The following is a 16,701-nucleotide window of genomic DNA, read 5'->3' as shown; positions in this document are numbered from 1 at the left end:
ATGAAACTGTACACTTTGTGTTTTATGTTTTTATTCATACATAGCGGTAGATGTCACCTTAAATATATAGTTAATCATTACATTTTCTCCCCAGATTATAGTTATTTTAAAAAGTTTAAAAATAGCAAAAGGGTATTCTATGTCAAAAGAAAGCAATAAAAAACAGCTATTTTCAGTCAAATATAAATAAATTGATCGCTTTTATCATCCTATTTAATTTGGAAGGAATAACATTAAACTGTGATAATTCTTTTACCATTATCTGACTTAAAACTCATTAGTTAGGTCCTAGAACATCTTGTTTGATAAGCAGTTGTGGAATGGGAGAAATGTGCTTATTGATGAGCAGACTATAACTTTTTCCTTTATCTGAAAAGAAAAAAATGAAAATGGAAATGAAAAGAGAGCATAATTTTTGTTACCTCACTTTGTGGAACATTAATGCAGAGCATAGTAAATGGACAATGCTGATTCCTTGTACTTTATATCTATCCCTTAAAAACTTTGTTCAAAAAAAATAGAAAAATATTCATTAGCATTTGCAATAAATTTAAAGAACTATCTGGTTACTAGATATTTTCATTTTTTGTGCTAGGATTCCTCATGTCCATAACATGTTGGTTGAGGCTCTGCAGCTCACCCCCACTCTCAGAGTGGCCAGTCTCCAATAATTGGACCCCGTGATTTCCACTCTCTGCTGTGCTGGACGTCATGAGCATTGCAATCCCTCTGGGAGTCACCACACCAGATACATCCTACTCAGATATGGCTGCTGGATCAGAGTAAGTGCTGCTTCCTAGGTAGTAGGTACATTACCAGTTTGTATCAAGACAAATTTCTTATGGGCATCTAAAAGTAAATATGTAGTATTTTCTACACCCAAGCCTAGCCCATTATAAATGACATTAGACCGTTCCCTTTCCCCTGTAGAAGCTGGAGGCAAAAAAGAGTTAGAAGGGGGAGGAAAAGAATTTGGGAGGGGGGAGGTATTTCTGAGTAAATAATTAATAGAATTAAAATTTCAAGATAGTGATTATTTTCATTTGTTTTGATGGGTAAGGAAGACAAGTAGGTGTCACTACCTGCTTCTGTAGAGTTAATGATTATCTGATGAATGGAGGATAAAGAGGAGTTCTCTCCTGCTGATTTTCCTTGAAGGCCTCTTCCTATGTACTTCTCATTGTTCTAGAGTAAAGGGGCTGCTGCTACTGTATGGGCAGGTTACTTAGACCTTCTGATATTTGGGATAGAAAATGTGGAAAGAAGTGTCACCTGTTTTTTATAATATTCATTGCCTAGAAAGAGGACCTTCAAAATCAGTGGTACCAAACTTTTTTTTCAGCTAAGAGCAGCTTTAGGAGTTCAGAATTTGTCGAAAAGTCCAATCCCTAAAATAGACTCTCAATTCTTGAAGAATTTAAATGCCAAATGGCAATGAAGGTAGGCCTTCATTATAAAACTTTATATATTATTCAAAGTTTTAAAATTTTTAGCCTTTTGTATCCCTTCTCTTTTAAGTTGTCCGAGATTCCCCCTGCTCACAGATTCCCCCTCTTGTCCTTTTACCTCCCTTGTACCCAATCTTCCTTGCTTACAGAAAGGAAGTGGAAGCCCCCTACCTTTCAAGACGAAGTGGCACTACACCAGGATGTGAAAGTCCAGCGAAAGAGACCCAAGGGGCCTAGGGGGCAGCACACCCCCAGAAGCCAAGTCTATTCCAGGCAGTACCAGGGATTAGGGTCTGGGCTGGAAAAATCCTGGTGTTTTGAATATGTTCAGGTCCAGTTCAGACTCTTGATCCCACAGCCACTTCTTGAGTGAGGTGGGTGTTGCTCTAATTCCCCTGTTTCTCTTGCCATTTTCACAGTCCCTGGGGATTCTTTCCCCTTCAGCAAAGTAAAGAAACTGTTCCAAAACTCTGGGTTCAACTGCATCCCTGATAATAGTGGTTTTCTTCCTGGAAACTGAGAATATTAGTAAAGAGCATGTGTATTTCTTCACAAAGCCACCTAGAATAACTGTTTGATGACTTCCTTAAAGAGGAAGACTTAAAATGAAGCTACCCTAAGAGGCAGTCTGTTATATATTCTGGGGTAGTCTGTAATTGAAAGCAGTCTGGGGCCTTATTCCCATATAAAAAAGAAAATGGAGGGTGGGGGGTGGGAAAGGGTGGATTGTGTTACTTCCAGAGCCCTTTTTCTTGTTTTGTTTTGTTTTTATTTTTTTTGCATGCCAAAGAGATTTAGTTACACCAATAGCTGAAGCTTCCAATTTTATAACCGTTTCCCAGACAAAGTACTTAAAAACTTAACTGCATCAGTAGGTAATTGTATAATGTTAATAGATTTGTATAAAATCAACCACTAGCCTCCTATATGGAATGATTAACAAACTGTATAAGTAGACAACTAACATTTTTGAGAAATTTCAACAACAAAAAAATTCAGTGTTGATTAACTCATCGAGATTGGGATTCATAGCTAAGAAAAAGACTTAAAACAGTTATTCTTAAAACATGTATTTTTCCCATAGTACAGAGGTGACTACCCATAATTGTTGCTTAGGGAGTCCAGAAATAATTACAGAATCAAAAAATATTTCTGGTCTAAAAATTTGACTGCAATGTTTCTATCTCGTGAAACATTTTCATCTATGATCTCCAGACAGATTTCCGCTACTGTAGTCATAGCTAATTTTTCAGTTTTTCATTTTGTATCCCTACAAGGCGAGAGAATGTCAACAATTAGCTTATATACCATTCTGTTACATAGTTGATGACATTTGTTAATGCTTCATTATGCGTATGACACGGTCACGCATATTCCACCGTTTTGGGCACTCTGAGATTAAACCTGGTATTAAGGGCAATATACTCAACTAAGTGAAAAGACCTAGACCTTACTTTATGGGATTTTAAATCTGATGGCAGTGGTGTACATTATGTTTTGTTTTTGTTTTTGTTTTTTTGTATATTTGTAGGAAAACCTCTAGATGTAACAATAGAAGGAAAGACTTTTCAGAGTTTACTGTCCTGCCATAAATGAATTTCAGAGGTAGTGTTACAACAACAGGCTGCACATTGTACTTAAAACACAATTGATGGAGTATATCTGTTGTGAGCATGCCTTCTGTGTATGTGCCCAGCTGTCATAGAAGTTTAAACATAGGGGAAGAAAGGCTCCAATTATATTTTCATAAAACAATTGGCTAATAAAGAGATGCAAACCTAATACTCAAATTCTTTATCAGTATTTTAAAATGTAGAGATCTGGTATATGTGTATATGTCAAGGAATATCCTAGGAAATCCTGTAGTTACCTGTCAACGTGTAATTATGCATTTAATCTGTAACCAGTATGGAAATTGCAAAGTTTCCTCATCAAAAGATATGAGCTTAAATTTTAGTATTTGTCACACATAAATAATATATTAAGTGCTATGCTTAACTACAAAGTATTATGACCATGGGATGGCCTTTTAACCTACACAATATACATTTTATTTTTATTCCCTAGACTTGCACATGAAGTGCATATGTTCATATTTACCCAGTTTGGAGATGGGTAAGATACAACCAGCATAGCTCCATCTCCATGGCCATCTTTTATCTCATGCCACTTTCTTTTATCCCGTCCAAAAAAAAAAAATCCATTTCTAATAAACAGCTGTCATGTTTCACCCCATGTGTTCAGTGGTACAAAATCTTTTACATAAAATATGTACAGCTCTTTGAAATACTTATTTATGTAGTAAATTAACAATGCTGTATGAAGTTATTACTTTCTCTTAACTGTCCATCATAGAAACTAAATTCTACCTTCATTTTATTAATGCTTGTTTGCCTTTGGTTTCATTTAGGAAACTCCACCTGTTTCCTAATAATCAGAGCTGATTGCCTCTCAGTGAGCCATATTCAGATCATCTATTTCTCAAGAATACTGACCTGCATTCTTGATGTATTCCCCCCCACCCCTGTGCAGTTCCCATCTTGCAGACACTCTTTAAGTAATAAAATGCATGCACTTCACTAACAGAGAATACTTTCCTATGTCTAAAGTTCTTCTTCACCTAGAAATTACCTTTGCTGTTATTTATAAGATCCCTTCTCACAGTTTTGGAGCATATAACTGGGTGAGTTGGATACATATCTCAGAATTTTCTTTTATCCCTCACTTCTCAGCTGACATTGCACCACATTGAACTGCACACTTTATTCCACCCAAGTCCTATATTATGTATATTTCCAAGCAGGAAAAATGTTTATTACGTGATACAAACAGTAGTCATTATTTGATTCCCTAAAAGACCCTTTGAGCGATCACCAAGGCTGAATTATGTGTGTCTTCGGAGTTTCTAATTTATGAATCTCAGTGCACGTTTGCTAGTTAATTTAAATGACAGATAATCCATTATTCAATTTTGCAAAGTCAACAGTTGCATTCCTTAATAATCTTGCAGAATTCTCCAAAACCTAACCAGTTACCTAAGCAATCAGTTAAGTTCTTTTTGCCCCAGAACTTGAATTTTGTCCTTAGCCACCTCTATCTTGTTATTATCAAATAAGGGCTTACATTAAGTTTCTTAACTTAAAACACATTTATAATTATTTTATATTAATAAATTGTGCTTAAACAGTTTATTTTCCACTCAGTGTCAGTACAGAAAGATACTTAACCAAGCTTCTCAATAAGCCTGGTTACTTAAGATCTTACGTCATTTTCTTTAAAGGAAGAAGGTTATCCTGGTTTCCAAACTAGTTAGGTGTAGTGGAAAAAGCATAGATTTTGGAGTCACACATTGACTGACTGTGTGACCTTGGTAAAGTTATATAATCTCACCACCTCAACTTCACATTCTGTAAAAATAAGGTGCTCTTTACCATGTTTAGTAGTTGCAGAGTAAACAAATTAATACTGTAAATCTCCTAGAAAATAATAGACAATTCAGAATGGTACTTAGTCCTACTGTTGTTATTTATCACTAGAATAAACTTCTGAGTGCAGTTTTGATTAGTTTGAAGTTCTGTGGTATTACCATGCAGCTATTAAATAATTGTGTCCTTGATATGCTTGCATGTCATTGGTGGATGAGAAATTATTATTCTTAATATGTGGAAGGTGTTTGGGGGTTCATCAAGATGAGAGGTATGATAAATATAAGATGCCATTGTTTTTACCTGTACTTTCTTCAGGGTATCCTGTCTTGGTAGTGAATGGAAGAGGGCCTGGTCCCTGGGGCAGTGCAGAAGGCACTTTCATCATCTCACTCACTGCAAATGTCATGTGAGGTTTCATGGAAGTATTAAGAGAGCCAATTAAGAAGAATAGTTCTGAGTCTAAACCAGCCCAGAGTGGCTTCTCTAGGGGAAACTCCCTGCTCAGCTGGTACGTTTGTGTTTGTCATTAGGGACACCTTGTATCCCAGGTGCCTGCTTTGAGACATCTGCCTATATTGGCTTCATGTTACACACAAATCCACATTTAATAACACTCCTACTGTTATTTATAGGCTTAGTTACGTTGATGAGATTGTTTCACTGAGTTCTTTCTCTTACTCTAGTGGCTGGTGGTTGTGGAAAGAGGAGGGGTTAGAATGGGAAGTTAAGTCTTAGTTTAAGGAAAGATTAGGTGTTATGCTATCATGCGTTGCTTTTCGCCTTTGTGCAGCCCTGAATCTGTGGAGGCTAGTCCAGCAGTTAATGAGAAGAGCGTGTATTCCACTCATAATTATGGGACCACTCAGAGGCATGGGTGTCGAGGACTGCCTTACGCTGTGAGTATGCATTTATTTCTCTCCAGAGCAGTGATCTTCCTGGAGTGTAATCCATTCTTATACATTGTGACTTTCTTGAAATGTTTATATGCAGCATGACGAAGTTGCCCCTTTTGCACTTCCCTGCCTCCAGCGGACGTCTAGCCCTGCATCATTGTTCTTGTTTTTATGTCCCAGTTGACCTTGGCATTTTGTTTTATCACTTTCCTGGTTGAAGCCAAAAAACGAAGGGTACTACTTTCTTCTTTCTTTCCATATGTACCATACTTTAGGGGAGAGAGGGGCCAGTGTTTGGACACTGTTGATTTAAAAAATCTTATTTTCAGGATCATAATTACGGAGCCCCTCCTCCTCCGACACCTCCTGCTTCTCCCCCTGTCCAGACGATCATCCCTCGTTCTGACCTGAATGGCCTGCCGTCGCCCGTAGAGGAACGCTGTGGAGACAGCCCGAACTCAGAAGGAGAGACTGTTCCTTCCTGGTGTCCTTGTGGTCTTTCTCAGGATGGCTTCCTTCTCAACTGTGACAAGTGCAGGTAAGATCGTGTTCCATCTAAATCCAACCCTGGGTTACTGGGATTAGGGTTTCTTATTAGTAGGGAAAAGCTCAAAGTATTCTTTCTTGTGTTTGTTAATGTAGATGATTCCTTAGTGCTCCTTGGCTCGAATTCTCTGCACTAGGTGAGAATTGCTGACAACAAGGAATGAGAGATTGATCTTAAAGCTATTGAATTTGATATGAAATTTAATGTCCTGGAAACATTTGGTAGGTGGGAGGAAGGGGGTAGTATATGCAGAGACACTTCTCCCATGTGTGCGATGACGTGCTGCATGCTGTTGGAGGGACTACTTTAAGTTTGTTTTCCCTCTTTAGGGGAATGAGCAGGGGGAAGGTTATTAGACTTCATCGGCGGAAGCAGGACAACATATCAGGTGAGCCAAAGATGGGTTAGGCCCATGTTTTGACACATACTATTTTTGGGTTTTAATATTCATCCTAAGAACCCCTCTTGAAAGTTCCCATGGTCCCCAGCTCTTTTCATGGATAGTCATTGAAATCTTCTCAAAAACCGTTGTAATTCTGTTGTTATGAATTAATTGTATCCAGAATCAAGAGTTTAGGCCTATACTAATCAAAATATTCCCTGTGAGTGTACACACACACCTAAGAACAGATCCTTTTCTGTGTTACATACACATCAAGGCAAGGGAGCCTGGGGACCAGATTCAAGGGGGGAAGTACACATAGAGAATAGAATTTGTATGTTTAGTGAGAAAGATACAGATAGAATTTTGTTTTCATATGGATTGTGGTATTTATGTTCTAATAGAGTAGGTAGAAGTAATGACTTACTGAGTATGGGCTAGATGTAAAGAAATGAGCTGTTTTTTAATGTACTTAGGATTCTTATGCACTGTGAACTGTGAACTGACCTTTTTCCAGGTGGGGATAGCAGTGCAACAGAAAGCTGGGATGAGGAGCTTTCTCCTTCCACTGTGTTGTATACAGCAACACAGCACACACCTACAAGCATCACCTTAACTGTTAGAAGAACCAAACCCAAGAAGCGGAAAAAGAGTCCAGAAAAGGGTCGTGCAGCACCAAAGACGAAGAAAATCAAGGTATGGAGGGTAAAAGTATCTTAAATAGAAATATATCTGAAATAGCCCAAATGTTGGATGAAGAATACACCGAAGTTCTCTTAAGAAATTTGATCCAGATGTTTGATGGGCCACTTCTGCTCTGTTTGCGAAAATCAGCTAATCTGTGTTACTCACATACAGATCAACCTCTTTCTGCCACTCCATACCATCACAACTGGCACATAGTCTCTTTTACTCCAACCCCACATCCCAGGTATGAAATCCCAGCCCCACCTGACACAAGTCCATGTGTACAGCTGCCTCCAGTCTAGGCTTCCACTGTCCTTAAAGTATCTCCTGCCTCCTCAACCCCAAAACCCAGTCTGAAATTCTTGTGCTGGTACATGCCTAGTTCATGTTGTTGGTTGATTGTTTTTTCCCTTGTTTCCAAAAATTCAGGAAACGTCTCTTGAATGGTCTAGGCTTACTCAGTGTTGTGGTTACTTTCCTGTATTCTCAACTAAAAAGTCTCCAGAGGAAACCTCTTCTGTTTTGTGTTCTTTCTTCCCCATCACAGCAACTTTGTTGCTTCTAGGTGACTTGCCCACCCCTTATTAAGGGGATTGGTCTTTATTTCCTTCTTAATTTCAAACTGGTAAATCTGTAGCCTTACTTAATATTTTTATATACTTTTTCTTTTAGTGTCAGGGGTGCATATAGGGTTTAAGTGATGCATGCTCTTCCCTGTTAATTACCTAATTTCACAGTGGAAAGTACTGTTATTAGCCTCAGAGTTCACTGGCCTTATGCCACCCCTTTTCTTGACAATAGTGTGGGGAATTCCATTGTATGTGTTACCTAGAGTAAAGGGGACAGACCAGAACACTAGTTCTTGCCTTAGTTTTAGTCTCAGATAGGTGTAACTGTCATTCTTGGTACCAAGTTTTGTTTTGTTCTACTTGTTTTCCTCTTTGGGATAGGCATTTCGAGAGGGATCCCGGAAGTCCTTGCGGATGAAGGTAAGGGGTCTTCTTCTCTGATGCTGTGTTTTACTTCACTGTGATCTTGCATTTTGGTCAGCTTCTTTCCTGACATTGATGGTCTGGGAATCTTGGATTCTGCTTTTTGTTAGTTTTTAATTGTTGCCATTCAGATTTCATAGAGCCTTTCTCCAAAGTGGATTTTCTTGGCCATTTTCTAAAATATTTTTTCCTTTCTGTAATCAGGCTTCGTTTACTGGTTTTTCATTAGCTGCTTTTCTTGGGGTACAGGGTAACTGACATTTGGCCAAACAAAATGAGGTTGATGTTTGGCCTCCATCTGATTGGCCTCCATCTCAGGAGTGAGGTTTTTCTAGTGATAGGGGATCTCTTGTGCGTTCACCCTAGCATCATGTACACTATAATCACCAGTTGGAAGGATAAATTTCATCAGTAGGAAAGTAATAGTGTTGATAAGAATTATTCTTATTGGAATTACTTACTTTTGAGCTGTTTTCTCCTGGCATATCTACTTGGTATAGAAGACTCAGGTGATGTTAGTGCACTTCTTTTCTTTAGTTATCAAGTAAAAGCTTATGAGACATGATTTCAAATAGTAGTTGGATAATGCAGAAATTATGTGCAATATTTAAAGGAACTTTTAGCCGATGAAGAGTTTGCCCAAAGGAAATTTGAATATACTGTCTGATATCTTCCCTTACCTATTTGCTTATGTAGGATAGTGTACCTCCCAAACCATTACTTATGGCTTCAAAGTATTTAATTAGAATTAAGGTCTAGTTTAGTTCTGTTAGTATTCTTATATGTGGATGTGTAAATGATATAAAAGCAGAATCTTTCTTATTGATCATTATAGGGTAAACATTAAACTCTTTAGTGAGGATAAGCTTTCTTAGGAAATATAGATATAATACGCATTTATATGTGGAATACCAAATTGACTCATTTAAAAAGATCACAGGTAGCACTTTGTATAAAATTACAAGGCCTCACCTTGCATATACCCATAAACAGACTTGTAAATATCTGTATAAAAGATGGGAGAGGACTTAGAGCCCAAGACCACCAGGATCCTGGAATGTCTTGGAACACAGTTACTATTTCTTTGCTAGATCATTCTCCTGTAAGGAGACCGATGCTTAGAGGAGACCTTGAATAGATTTATGGGGCAGACATAGCCCTTATCCCAGGTGTTAAACCCTTTTCTCTTTTATCAGCTATTGTAACTTGCCTCTAGAAGTTTGAAACTTTCTGAAAGCTATTGACTGGCTTTCCCAGAAAACTACATGTTAACTCCAAATATTGCTTGCAGTTTTTGAGATGTTGACAGCTCCATAAGCATGTTAAAATTTAAATAATTAAAAATTAATGGTTTATTTTGATTCTTGTATCATAATTCTGAGTTATAAATTCTGTACTCGGAATTAATTGTTACTAAGAACCTTACCAAAGATCTGAGTGGGAACCATAGCATAAGAATGAGAAGAATCTATCATTTGGCTTTTTAACCCTAAAGTTGAATTTCTCTACTGGAAACTGGTCTAAACCAGGGTTTTTTAACCTCAACACTGTTTGAACCAACAACATTTGAACCAAATAATTCCTTGTAGGGATCGGAGCTGTCTTTTGCATTATAGTAAACTGTGTAGCATCATCCTTAGCATTTACTAAGTGCCAACAAAGCCACATATTAATCAAAAATAACTTCAGGTATTACCAAAAGTCTTCTTGGTGGCAAAATCCCCACTGGTTGAGAGCTGTTGCTCTAAACCCACTGAGATGGCATCTCTAGTACTCAGAAGAACAGGATAGCAGACTAGACAAGAGTTGTGTTAGTGAGCAATAGCTAAAACTATGACACAGGCTTCCAGTATACATTGTTTAACAAGTCAGAAGTTTAGTGATCAGTACTGGATGCTTAAACCTGGGAATTCTACTGGGGCACCCCTAATCCCCAGTCTTATAAGCTCCCTTAAAGTCTTAAGTTTTGCACTTTTTCTTTTGCTCAGCTGCTACTGTCCACCTCAAGCAGGCAGTGTTCTATTCTCAATGTGTTGGCCTTAGGTATTTGTTAGATCCTTTTGTTTATTGTTCATCCTTTTGGAATCTAGTGAGTAATGTGAAAAACAGTGGTATTAAATTTTTCCTTCCATTTTCCTGTTCCTTGGGGGAAGGATGGTAGACAATAGTCAATCAAAACTAGTGACAGAAATGAAAAAAAGCTATTGTTACAATGGGTGTAAGTGTTTTCTCTATTGTTCGTGGAAACCATATTAATTTTTGTATACCTGTTTTTGCAAGTTTAAAGTCGACATGGATTTATAAGTAGCTTTGGTATTAGTGTCTTTTCCTTCTAGTCATCACTAGTGTGAAATCATCACTATCAGTGTTTGTTTTGTTTTCTGATAACACCTTAAGTCCTGAACACCGTGGAGGAGAACATATATCAGACTTCAGCTGTGTCTGTATAGCAGAAGTACATATAAAAGTATTTAGGAAGATGTTGCCAAGATATGATGTTTCCTCAGTACTGTACTGTCATAGAGGGCAACGGTTTTCCGAGTGAAGTGTAGCAGATTATAAGCATTTCCTACACTGCATCTACCCGAGCCCCTCCCCCACCATACCTCTTCATTGTATGGCTGTTTTGCAATGTCATAAATAGCATGCTAGAAAGATATACTGAATGATAGCTTTTTCTGTGGGAGGCAAGATTATGAGTTACTTGTTTATTTGGGTCACATGTAGCTTTTAAGTGAACATAAATTAATTGTATAATAAGACATGCAAAAACATACTCCTGGATAGTAGTAAAACTACCAATTTGAAATGTCATACTGATGTTTGATAAGTATTGAAAACTTAAGCAATGTGAGTATTTTGAAGTATCACTGTTGTTCATTTTTATGAAGATTTTCTTACAAACCTGATGTCATTCTTCTGATAAATTTGATTTTTATGACATAAAGATGGTCATAAAATCATAGTGATGGGATTGAATTGCAGTCCAGATTGATTTCTCACTTTATAAATAAGGAAACTGAACCTCCCAGCTTACTGCTAATAAAACCATGATAGAAGCCAGATCCTGACTTCCCAGGCCATTGCTCTTGTGCCACACAACTGCCAAGTGAAAACTAATTTTCTCTGAATGGTTAGCCTGGCAGTCCCCCACCCCACCCCTTCCTGTCCCATCCTGTCCCTTTTATGGACTCTCCTAATCTACTTGACCTTTGTTCTCTACAGAATTCTCCTTCTGAGGCACAGAATTTAGATGAGAATACAACTGAGGGATGGGAAAATCGGATAAGACTATGGACTGATCAGTATGAAGAAGCCTTCACTAATCAGTACAGTGCAGATGTACAGAACGCCCTTGAACAACATCTACACTCTAACAAGGAATTTGTGGGCAAACCTGCTATTTTAGACACTATTAATAAGACTGAATTGGCCTGTAATAATACAGTTATTGGGTCCCAAATGCAGGTAAGGATCAAAGGGTTAAAGACTCCTAATTAGTTGAGATTTTAAGAACTCAGGAAAAGGATGTATTTTGAAATTAGCCTATCTTTCAGATGTATAAGACCTTAGGGTAACAAAATAGCCATCTATTGAGGAGCATCTTTAACCAAAAGCAAGTTTTGCTCACTTGAAAACTGTTCAGATACATACTTTAAGATATATATCTTTATTAATTAAAAATAGATAAATTAGGATATAGAAAATTTATACCACCTCAATAGAGATTATTAAGATTAATGGAAACCTAAGCTCTTACATTACACATAGAGCCACAAAAATTTTAGTCATATTTTCCTTAGATTTTTTTTTTTTTTCCTTTTCTTTTCTTTGGGGGTAAGGGGGTGGCAAGTTCACTATACAGAACCTATTTCCTAGAAATACTAAGATTTTATCAAATTTTAAAATGTCTCATCATTGAGGTAAATAACATAGACAAGTAAAACCTAAAAGTATTAGTGCCTTTCCTGCAATTAAGAGATAATTTAAATATCTACTTAGCTCCTGTTGATAGCATCTAATGTCAATACTCTGATTTTATTTAGCTACAATTGGGAAGAGTCACTCGTGTTCAGAAGCACCGGAAGATCCTGAGGGCTGCAAGAGATTTGGCTTTGGACACTCTTATAATAGAGTATCGAGGCAAAGTCATGTTACGGCAGCAATTTGAGGTCAATGGGCATTTCTTCAAAAAGTAAGACATCATTCATTAAGTATTAAGGGCTAAAGTGGGTCTAACAGCAGTATAGCTGTAAAAGCCATCCTTGTGGGTAGGATGCTCTTGCAGGAAAACTCACGCCTCTCTGCTATTTGTAGAGAAGTGCAAATAAATCTGCAAGTCGTTTAATCTATGAAGTGGTGATGACTCCTTTCTAAACAAAGCATTCCTTGCTTTGTGCTTTTTCTTTAATCAAAAGCAGACAAGCATGTGATGTTTTCTAAGTTCAGGCATTGCAGAGGGCTGCTGCCTCTCCTGTCATCGTGTGCTTCATATTTGAAATCATGGGGTAGCCTTTTTATTTCTGTTGAGAATTACAGGAATTTTAATTATATTCCTAGACCATACCCCTTTGTGCTCTTCTACTCAAAATTCAATGGTGTAGAGATGTGTGTGGATGCACGTACTTTCGGTAATGATGCTCGATTCATCAGAAGATCATGTACACCAAATGCAGAGGTAAGATTTCTGTAGCAACTTCTCTTTGAATGGAACCACCAAAAGGACAAATCAACTAAAGAAACAGTCTGAAAACTTCTTCCAGATTAAGGTCTGTAGATGGTGCTCATAATATTTCATTGTAAGAGATGAAAATCAAAAGTAATGGTTTATTTATTCTGACAGGATGAGGTCAAGGAGTAGATTTTCTTTAGAGAAGGCAAAAATGCAAAAAAGCAAGTTGGCATTTGCTAAAGAAAAAGAGCTAGGCTGGATAGGAAGTCAGTGAGGTTATATTAAAGAATTGTCATACAAAAGATTTATCATTGGGCCAAAACTAAGGTGCATGGTTTCATTTTTTAGATTTTAGGTGATCAGGTTGAAGGAGTGATTCTAGACATTTCTAAAGTTGATTATTTGGTGCATAATGAACACAGCCACATTAAATACAGCAAGAAAATTCACAGAGCTTTTTTTATAGACTAAGAATTTTAATTTTCTGGTACAGCTGAAAATAGCTTTAAGATGTAGATCAGTGTTCTTCCTCTGATTGCTAACATCTAAAAATTTATTTCAAGAAATATCATAAATTTTCAAGCAATTACTGTATGATAGTATCAAATGGAATAACAGACTACCATAACTAAGTGAGGAAATATTATTTGAGTAAAAGGTTTTTTTTTCCTCTTACAGAAAGTTTTTGTTGTTTTTGATAAATCATAATCATTAGCCTTGTTCACACAGGTGCGACACATGATTGCAGATGGGATGATTCATCTCTGTATCTATGCTGTGTCTGCTATCACCAAGGATGCTGAGGTCACCATAGCATTTGATTATGAGTACAGTAACTGGTAAGATATCAGCCTTTCCTAACATGAGTGGCCTTGTCTTACACTTTAAGCTGTTGTTTCTGTTCAGTCTGCTTTCGTGCCTTGCCATTTCCTTTTTCTTTTTTTTTTAACCTTTTGTTTTCATGAATAATGCATTTTCTGCCTAGAAATTATAGAGGGAAAGACAGAATGAGGGTGTTGTGTTTAGTTTTAAGAGAGACATAGTGTGATACTGCTTACCAGTCTTCTAACCAAGGGTGTTTTGGCCTTTGCCTCTATGTAGCAAGAATAACAAAAAGAGTATGTATGTAACACTCCTAGAAATTACAGTAGTTATCTATTGTTACACACACAGCTGTTGTACCAACTATCACACAGAATAAGAATCTAAAGATTCACCTCATCAACTCTCATCATCCACTCAGATCATCCACTATAATCCAGCTGTATATGTCAGTGCAGAAAAACAGATAGTAAGTCATAGATGATTACGTGATGGGTTTTGTAAAATGACTGCTTCTTTTGCCTTGGTCCTTTTAGGCAATAGGGTCTATATAGTAAACTGATGTCCGGCACAGGTGCATGAAGAAAAGGTATTAATAATAAGTAGGGAATCAATAGGCAAGAGTGAGGACATGGGGAAGGCAGACACAAGGTAAGTATGACTACTTCAGACTCTGTCACGGATTCACTGCCTTTAAACAGCACAAAGACAGTTGGGAGAACTGAATTTAGTGAGGGCTTGCTTTCCCATCCACTGAGTAAGTTTGGATTATATAGAGAAATGCAGAATATTGAAAATATTTATAGGACTCTCTTAATGACTCTATTTAACTTGTTCAAAAATAGTACCAAAGGAAATTACTATACTAAAATTTCAAGATAATGAATAGATAATATAACTGATTTTCAAGGGTACTGAGACAAGCACTTTTGGTTGTTTCTTTGGAGCAGTAATTATAAAGTGGACTGTGCATGTCACAAGGGGAACCGGAATTGCCCTATACAAAAAAGGAATCCCAATGCTGCAGAACCACCGCTCCCACCTCCTCCAAGTCTACCTACCATCGGAGCAGAGACAAGACGTAGAAAAGCACGACGGAAAGAGCTAGAGATGGAGCAGCAGAATGAGGCCCCTGAAGAGGATAACAGCCAGCAACCAGAGCAAGTTCCTGAGAAAGTAACTGTATCCAGTGACCATGAGGTAATCTTCCCTGGTCAGAAGATGTTGCTATGGTGTTGATCCTCTTCATATGAAGTGGATCCCAGCTTGCCACATGTTGTTTTATGTAGGGAATCTATGTTAACACTTAATACCCTTCATATCAAGGTGGGTATGCATTCATTCATTCTGTTTTGTCTTTTTTTTTTTTTTTTTTTTTTAAGCAATGTCAGGAGCATCCTTTTGGGTACTTACCAGGTTTCAGTGCAGTAAATTGTATTTATCATCTGTGTTTACCATGTGACCCCCATATAAGTAACACTAAAGCACTGGAAATTGTTTCTACAGAGTTTTAAGCTCCCAGGGAAAAACCAGGGGTTGATTTTTTTCCTAAAGTTTAAGAATACAGCTGAATATTGCCTCTATCTTAAAGGAAATAGACAATCCAGAAGAAAAAGCAGAAGAGGAGAAGGAAGAGGTTGCAGATGACCAGGAGAGCCCAGCTCATAGCAGGAGGGTGGGTACCTTCTAACATTTTTTGTTACTGCTGATTCCTTCTACCTATGGCATGTGAGCCCCTCCAGAATTTATATCATTTTATTTCTTCAGTAAGTTCCTATACCATCACCTTTAGGTCACAATTTGGGCTTTTTCTATAGAGTAGATTTTATGTTTATTTTTTAAACATATAGTTAAACACATAAAGTTTATATATAGTTAAACACATATATAGTTTATATATAAATATATATAAACACATATATAAACATATATATTAAACATATATAGACAGACACACATACAGTTCTCTAGTGGCTATTATCTGTTGATGGGTTTAAGAGGTTTCTTACTGACAGTTTGGTTTAAGAAAACTGTCTTGTTGAAACAAAGTATCTTTGTTTGGGCTAACTTAGTAATTTCCTACATTTGTGTGACTTGACATTTAAAAAACCAACAAAACCTGCAGTCATAATGGATTCAAAAGTTCTTCTTTATGGCTGCAATCAGTCATGTTTATTTTTGTCCTTGAGAAGCTGCTGAAGAAAATCTACTTGATTTTTTTTTTAACTGAAAATGCAGAGAAAAATTAGTTTTGATGGCTATTTTTCTTTTGTATTAAAAAGTTTCAAAATAGCTGACCTCTTTTGAAATAAATGTCTATCAGTTTGCATTAATAATACTTGTGAAAAGCTGTTGTCTTCTCCTGGTAGAGGCTTCCTTCTATGCTAATGTCTTTTCTTTCTAGACCCGGGAAGATAGGAAGGTTGAAGCCATCATGCATGCTTTTGAAAACTTAGAGAAAAGAAAGAAGCGACGGGATCAGCCCTTGGAACAAAGCAGTTCTGACGTAGAGATTGCTGCCACCACCTCAGAGATTCCTTTGGGAGAGGAGACAAAAACTGAAGCCCCTGAACCTGAAGTTAGCAACCCTGCTTCAAATATTGCCATCACAAGCAACCCACAGAGTGTTGGAGTGAACACCCGGAGGTCTTCCCAAGCAGGAGTAAGATTAAAAGACTCCAGGCCTTAGATAACTCTTGTTAATATCAGTTGCCTATCTTTTGGAATGGCTATAATCAGCGTTTTCAGCTTTGCCTTATTTTGCAGTAAATAAGCTGATTTGCTTATCACTTAGCTGATTTGTGGAATCAGGGAAACAGAATTTGAATAA

The 16,701-nt window shown here is 37.2% G+C and overlaps 1 protein-coding gene across 37 annotated transcripts in view; it reads left to right on the top strand.

Moving 5' to 3' along the window:
• The window catches only part of SETD5 (SET domain containing 5), an 80,080-nt gene that overhangs the window by 36,560 nt on the left and 26,819 nt on the right, over nucleotides 1–16,701 (top strand). For 5 of the 37 annotated variants that reach the window (XM_060402161.1, XM_060402154.1, XM_060402159.1 and 2 more), the window contains 13 exons: nucleotides 596–782; nucleotides 5,667–5,772; nucleotides 6,099–6,307; nucleotides 6,646–6,704; nucleotides 7,216–7,394; nucleotides 8,336–8,374; nucleotides 11,603–11,845; nucleotides 12,424–12,572; nucleotides 12,938–13,055; nucleotides 13,779–13,888; nucleotides 14,822–15,071; nucleotides 15,463–15,546; nucleotides 16,276–16,533. In XM_060402161.1, the coding sequence (XP_060258144.1) occupies nucleotides 712–782; nucleotides 5,667–5,772; nucleotides 6,099–6,307; nucleotides 6,646–6,704; nucleotides 7,216–7,394; nucleotides 8,336–8,374; nucleotides 11,603–11,845; nucleotides 12,424–12,572; nucleotides 12,938–13,055; nucleotides 13,779–13,888; nucleotides 14,822–15,071; nucleotides 15,463–15,546; nucleotides 16,276–16,533 (1,875 nt within the window). In that variant the 5' untranslated portion in view covers nucleotides 596–711. Of the gene's footprint in view, nucleotides 1–595; nucleotides 4,132–5,191; nucleotides 5,385–5,666; nucleotides 5,773–6,098; nucleotides 6,308–6,411; nucleotides 6,453–6,645; nucleotides 6,705–7,215; nucleotides 7,395–8,335; nucleotides 8,375–11,602; nucleotides 11,846–12,423; nucleotides 12,573–12,937; nucleotides 13,056–13,778; nucleotides 13,889–14,821; nucleotides 15,072–15,462; nucleotides 15,547–16,275; nucleotides 16,534–16,701 lie in introns of those variants that run through there. The other 32 variants (XM_060402175.1, XM_060402170.1, XM_004018293.5 and 29 more) reach the window with 15 other exon arrangements.

This window comes from Ovis aries, chromosome 19 (assembly GCF_016772045.2).
Source record: "Ovis aries strain OAR_USU_Benz2616 breed Rambouillet chromosome 19, ARS-UI_Ramb_v3.0, whole genome shotgun sequence".
Lineage (NCBI taxonomy): Eukaryota > Metazoa > Chordata > Mammalia > Artiodactyla > Bovidae > Ovis > Ovis aries.
This window is presented reverse-complemented; position numbering and strand designations above follow the sequence as displayed.